At 41.3% G+C, this 6,000-nt stretch overlaps 1 protein-coding gene across 1 annotated transcript in view; it reads right to left on the bottom strand.

Moving 5' to 3' along the window:
- Positions 1 to 1,695: 1,695 nt before the first annotated feature.
- The window catches only part of CHST8 (carbohydrate sulfotransferase 8), a 176,782-nt gene continuing 172,477 nt past the window's right edge, over positions 1,696 to 6,000 (bottom strand). Inside the window, exons 3-4 of the mRNA XM_054200900.1 lie at positions 5,422 to 5,459; positions 1,696 to 3,085 (exon numbers count right to left, since the gene is read on the bottom strand). Coding sequence (XP_054056875.1) covers positions 1,946 to 3,085; positions 5,422 to 5,459 — 1,178 coding nt within the window. The 3' untranslated portion in view covers positions 1,696 to 1,945. The remainder of the gene's footprint in view (positions 3,086 to 5,421; positions 5,460 to 6,000) is intronic.

The raw sequence follows: 6,000 nt of genomic DNA, 5'->3' as shown, positions 1-6,000 counted from the left end.
AAAATCAAACCCTGCCGAAGTCTTCAGTTGCCATTAAAAATCTTATTCCCCCTGTCGTTAGCTTTTATTGGAGTAGTAAATATTTTTAATTAAAATAGATTGGGGGGAGGGTAGTGTTAGGAACAGCAGCAGTTTGATCCAATCAGAAGTGCAATTTTGCTGGTATTTTTTTCCACTCATACCGTGGCCACTTTACTGATGTGTAACTGTACTGACAAAGTCTTTCAGAGGTAAACGGACATTGTAGCTCTACTAATTGATGTGTATAGAAATTCAGCTGAAAAGGATCCGGTGTGAGGGAGAGGGGGAAGGAGAAAGGTGGGGCAGGGGGTGGAGAGGTGGGGCAGCGGGCTAGCTGCAGCAGTGAGGTGGCAATGAGGAGCCTGGGCAGTCTGGGAATGGTAACCGGCTTCATGCAACAACGTAAGTTCCACATTACCTTTCTAATGCAAACAGTTCTTCTCTGAACAAAAAATGAAAGTTTGATGTCAGATGTGTGAAGCTGTAAGAAAAGCTTGCAATACAAGTTTCTTAAAAACTATTTTTCCATATTAAAATTGAAAAAAAAAAAAGACACTGAATGTTGCTGGGGAAATTGTGATGCATGAAACTATCTGTATGAGTAAACTTTTTGTATCTGAACTGGTAAATGTGAAACTGCTTGAAACAAGTGTTTCTTCTTAGGTGTTTGTACACTCGTACAGTGCTAGTTGTGGTGGAGTTCTTGGTTGTGAAATACAAACTAGAAATTACTGGGGAGTTCAAGTCTGGCGTTGTGGCAGAGTCTGGGACTTGTTCCAACGTGGCCAATGTAAGTGTTGTCATCTCAAGTGGTTAAAGGACATGCGAACAAGGCTACTGTATACAGAATTAGTGTGAAGGTTTACAGAACCCATGGAAAGTCCAGTATTTGATTCTCACAAGAGATTTCTGCTAGAGATGAAAGAAAGCCTTCTCTTAAGTGTAGAAAATGAGCAACTGAATTAAAACACCTGGAATATCTTTTTGCGTGTCAAGTCAGATGTAATTGTTACTGGGATAAACAAGTGCAAACTGTTTGCAGCACTGAAAAGAACTGCCCTGTTGGGTAGGAAGTTGCCTTTATTCTTGCTTGTTACTATGAAGGAACGATTTGATATTCCTGGTGACTGTGAAGATTAAACCAGATATTTATGTTAATGCTAAGGATTAAAAGAATCTTAATAACATTTATAAAGATGCAAATGTTCGCCTGCATTTTATCTTTTTGCGGATGAATGTGCCATAAGGGAAATATTGAAGGGGGAGAGCACATCCTCACTCTGAATTGCAGCATCTGGTTTAATACTGCACTCACATGGTCGTGAAGCATTAGTTGTTTTCACCAGTGTGTTTTTGAACAGTGTGATGCACTTTTTCTCCCAAACTAGCTTAAGAATATCAGAAAAAAACAATCTACAACTTCAAATACATAGTGCCTGTTTAGTGTATGGCTTCACGTGTTGCAGATTTTGAGGAGCTGTAAATATTACTCAGTGTATTTTTTTTTTCCTTGCTACTCTGTCCCTTTGAGACTTATTTTCTAAATAGGAAAGCGCTTGAAATACTGGCTGCACTGTAGAATTGCCAGCTGTGTTTGCCCTGTTTCAAACCATCCTCCCAGTGCAAACACAGGCCACACCAGCATGGAAAATTATGTGCTTTATTTGGGAGCCCTGACATATAATATTATACATGTATGTACATACATTTCACATGGAGAAATTATAGAAAAAATATGATTTGAAAAAGGAGGCAATTAAGGTGAAGGTGTAAACATCACTAGCCATTTATGTTCTGTTTTGGGTTTTTTTTCCCTGCTCTTCAACCGATTGTTTACTAACAGACAAGTATATATAAACAGGAGCCACCTGGATTTGTTACGCAATTCAACGGATATAACTGTGGAAATGTCCCAGCTCTCGAATCAATATAAATCTTCAAAAGGTTTTGAGTAGTTAAACATCAAATAATCCATATAGTAGAAGTCATAGCTTCGTTGTCGTTGGGAAGGAGAAAGCTGTGCAAAGTACTGCTGTGTAATTTTAGTGGTAGTTCTCTCTTCATTGGAGTGCCTGTCTTTAAACGTGGGGAAAGTTAAATTTTGTGGAGCACCAATTAAGTGCAAGAAAAAGTTTGCATCTTCTTCCATACTTTCAAATTTCCCAACAAAATCATAGTCTATTAAACATGGGCTGCAAAGCCTGTTGACGTGATCCCAGTGGATATCCATACCCACGGGCCTGTGTACGTCCAGGAGATACTGAATGAACTCTTTAAATTTGACTCCAGAGCCTGTCCTTAGTGCTTCTTTGGTGGCATTCACACGGTATCTGGAAATGATGGCTTTTCCAAAAACCGGGTGGTAGTAATTATTTGGGTGTTCAAACTTGTCCCGAAATGCAGATACCAGCTTTTCAAAAGGTTCACGAATGAAAAGCATCTTCGTGTAAGTGTTGAGCCTGTGATAAATGCCTTTGTGATCAAACCCATCCAGCCTCTTTAAGTAGTTCCCATAGTGCACCGTGTTGTGCTGTATGTCTTTTGTGGACGAAGCCAGCCCGTTGAGAACCATGAGCACCCGTTTCCAGTTGGAGCAGCCGGCTTTTGGGACTTCGCAGTATAAAACTCTGTATTTATCTTCTACAAATATTCTTGAAACGTGATAAGGAGTGATTATTCTTCTGTTATTACTCTTATATTTAGAACAAGTTTCCCTCATAACCCGCTTTCTTTCTCTTTGGATCTGATAGAGACTTTTCCACTTGCTGTTGTTTCTATCCTCAGATTTAAGCGTGGGCAGGTTGAGAATGGAGCTGTTCATGGAAATCAGAATTGGGCTCTTCTTAATTATAAATCTCCTCCTCCGCTTATGGAGCCTGATGGAATTAATTTCTTCACCTTTCTGTTGGTCTTTCATCGCAAACATGATGCTGCTTTGCCTTTTGTCTGTGCTTTGAAGCTGGGGGGGCATGTTTTGCAATGAGTCGCTCTGCTTTGCCATTGCTGCTCCCTCTGCAGTGGTTTTCCTTAATCTTCTGTCCTGGTTATTGCTGGAAACACAATCCTGATGGGAGAAAAAAAGATGAAAGATGTTAGTAAATGAGAGAATGTTTGTCACAATTAACAGCTTGTAGAAGTTAGTGTGGATCCGTTCATACGTTCTGAGTTGAGCAGAGTTAGACAACAGAATGCAGTGCTGCAAGTCCTCAGCGCTGTATGACTTCTCTCTTGTCACCTTGTTTGGTGCTCACGTGCAATTCAAAGGCTGAGATGAGCCTGAACTGGTGAATTCCAATTCAGATTTGGATTTAATTGTATTTTAGGTGGTGCCCGTACCCAGGCTTTTATAGGTTTGTCTTGGATATGTTGTCTTTGAAACTTCCACACAAGGTGTCCCAGTGTTTTGAGGGCTGACTTAGCTCTTCCTGACTGCCCGTTGGCACACAGATCTGCTGGGTTTTCCCCCCTCTTTGGGTGCAGTTGTGCCCAGAGAAGCCTGGCAGGGGAGGGAGGTCTGCAGCACTGGTGAGGATGTGAAGGAGGGCACAGGAGTGGGACGTGGGGGGAGCGTGGGGGCTTTGCAGCGCAGAAACGGGTTTGGTGGCAGCAGCCTGAATAGGCTGAGGGAGGTGACCCTGGCACCAAAGCCATTGAGATGTGGTGAGGAGCGGCGAGGGCCAGGAATGAAGCTGTGCCTGGAATTAGGCAAGTGAGACCAGGGTGAGCCAAGCGGGCCTGTGGTAAGTGGTTTCTGGGACCTGTTCCCCTTCATTAGGGGGATCTCTCTGGTTAATACTTCGTTTGGCATGCAGCCCAGATGTGCTCCATTACGTCCTGCTTCTCAAAGCAGCTGAATTAAATCCCTCTCTACATGTCTGTGCCTCTAAGACTGTGATTAGGTTCTGGACACTGTTTAACTACCCGTCAGCCCTGTTTTGAGAACTCGCCTAGGAGCCGAGTGGCATACGCGTCGCTGGGGAGTGTTCCAGCAGAGGAAGCAGATATAGCTGCAAAATGTATAGCTTATCTAAAATACCTAATGTTTATTTAGAGGTTTTATAAATTGGAAATTTCTGTTTTTCAGTCTTTATTTGCTCCCTAATAGTATTTAAAACTGACTTCAAAGATAAGATACTGGATGAATTTTAAGTTGTATAGTGTGGGCATTAGTAGGGTCATGCGCTTTCAAGGTGGCAAATTCAGTCTTAATTGTAATAGTAATTTTACAAGTCTCTGGCTGAAAAAAAGAGATGCTATTGATAACTTAGCAAAATTGTGCTGTCATGGATGTTTTATCTTGCCACATACTTCTTTAAGGGTGAGAGATTAAAAAAAAGTCTCAAAAAAGAGACTCTATTAATTACAAAAAGCATTGGTGGTCAAAAAAATCAAATTGTATTATTTTGTAGGTGACTTGCTTAAAATGATAACTGTTATACAGAACTCAAACAGAACAGATCAGTATTAAAGACAATTTTTAGAGTACTGTGCAAGTTGTTGTGGAACTTAGGCTTCTAAAATGTTTTGCTGGCTGTTCTGGTGTGTGATGTGCAGGCTGGGAAGCCAACTGATAATGTGTCATACAAGACACTACATACTCGGTTGTTGGGAGTGATCGTTGTACTATGCTCTTTTCTTTAGAGCTTGTTTCTGGTATTCAAAGACGTATTAAAGTTTTTGTCTATGTAAAACACCAGATGTATTTCTAAATATTACCCCTTAGAGAGTGGCTGAAATTCAGTCCTGTTCACTCACGATGTGGCTGGTATTTCAAGGTTATCAAATTCAGACTTCCTAGATACTCGCGGCTGTAATGACGGTGATGAACCTGCAGTTTTGGGGGAACTCAAACGCCATGATTTGAACGTCTTGTGTCAGCGTAACTCTTCAGGTGGAGCTGGCGTGGTGCCCGTCCCACCGCAGGGACATCAGCAGGCAGTGACGCTGGGGTCACCGCTGCCGGCTGCACCCTTCTGCCTCTGCACGTTTTGCTCTTGTCCCAGCTATGAAACAGCGAAAGGCAGCGCCGGGCTGTCACCGCCGCTCTCAGTGTGCCAACAGCCACTAGATGGAGGAATTTCACCAGTATTCTTCTTTAGTCTCTTTTTAAGTACCTCTCCAGACCTTAATTTGATCGGTACGATTTCATACAGAATATTAATATATGCAAAGTTTACAGTATCTTTTAGCAATAGCCAGTCTAGGGAAAAACTCTTGAAACTAAAGTTGCATAGCTTATCAAATTCATATTTTAAAAGGAAAATTTACACTTCATGGCAAAGCTTTGATGCATCTTTCCTTTTCAATGCTTCATCTCCGGTCTAGCGGCCTGCTCTGAGCCACCTTTATCCATACTCGCAGTATGGGTACAGTATTCCTTATGTACTTCTGAAAACTTACTTTTTTTGGTTGCTGGAATCCCATGTTATATTTTATCCCTAAAAAAGAAAGAAATTGAAGTCATTATTTAGTAAAAATAAAAACATTAGTTTCATTTTTGCTGGACTGATAACCGTGTGTCCTCTCAGGAAATAAAAGGAAAACAGGAACAAGTTCTGTTAATATAATGATAAACAGACCAATGATGAATCGTAATTAATGTATATTTTATAGTAACAATACTCCTTGGAAGGCCTCTGTATTTAGAGATGTCATGACAATTGTGAAATGGGGTGAATGTCTCTACCTCCCTTTTACAGATGGGGAAACTGAGATGGAGCAAAGGCCAGTGGCAGAATGAGAAGCAGCTGAAATTCTTGATCCCAGGTTAGAGCTCTAAAAAAAAGCTGCTCTTTGTGTACTTACCTAAAGCTGTGTGGTTTCTCCAACACCACACCCCCCCAACTTAGAGTAGTATGGTACTTAACCATAGTCATAGCTTGCATTGAGTACTGTCCTGTGCCGTGATACTAAAACAGCGCACGGTGGAGTTATGTATGACTGAAGGAATGTTTGTAGAGTTTCGAAGAGACAAACCAA

The sequence above is a fragment of the Rissa tridactyla genome, chromosome 4, assembly GCF_028500815.1.
Source record: "Rissa tridactyla isolate bRisTri1 chromosome 4, bRisTri1.patW.cur.20221130, whole genome shotgun sequence".
Classification (NCBI taxonomy): Eukaryota; Metazoa; Chordata; class Aves; order Charadriiformes; family Laridae; genus Rissa; species Rissa tridactyla.
This window is presented reverse-complemented; position numbering and strand designations above follow the sequence as displayed.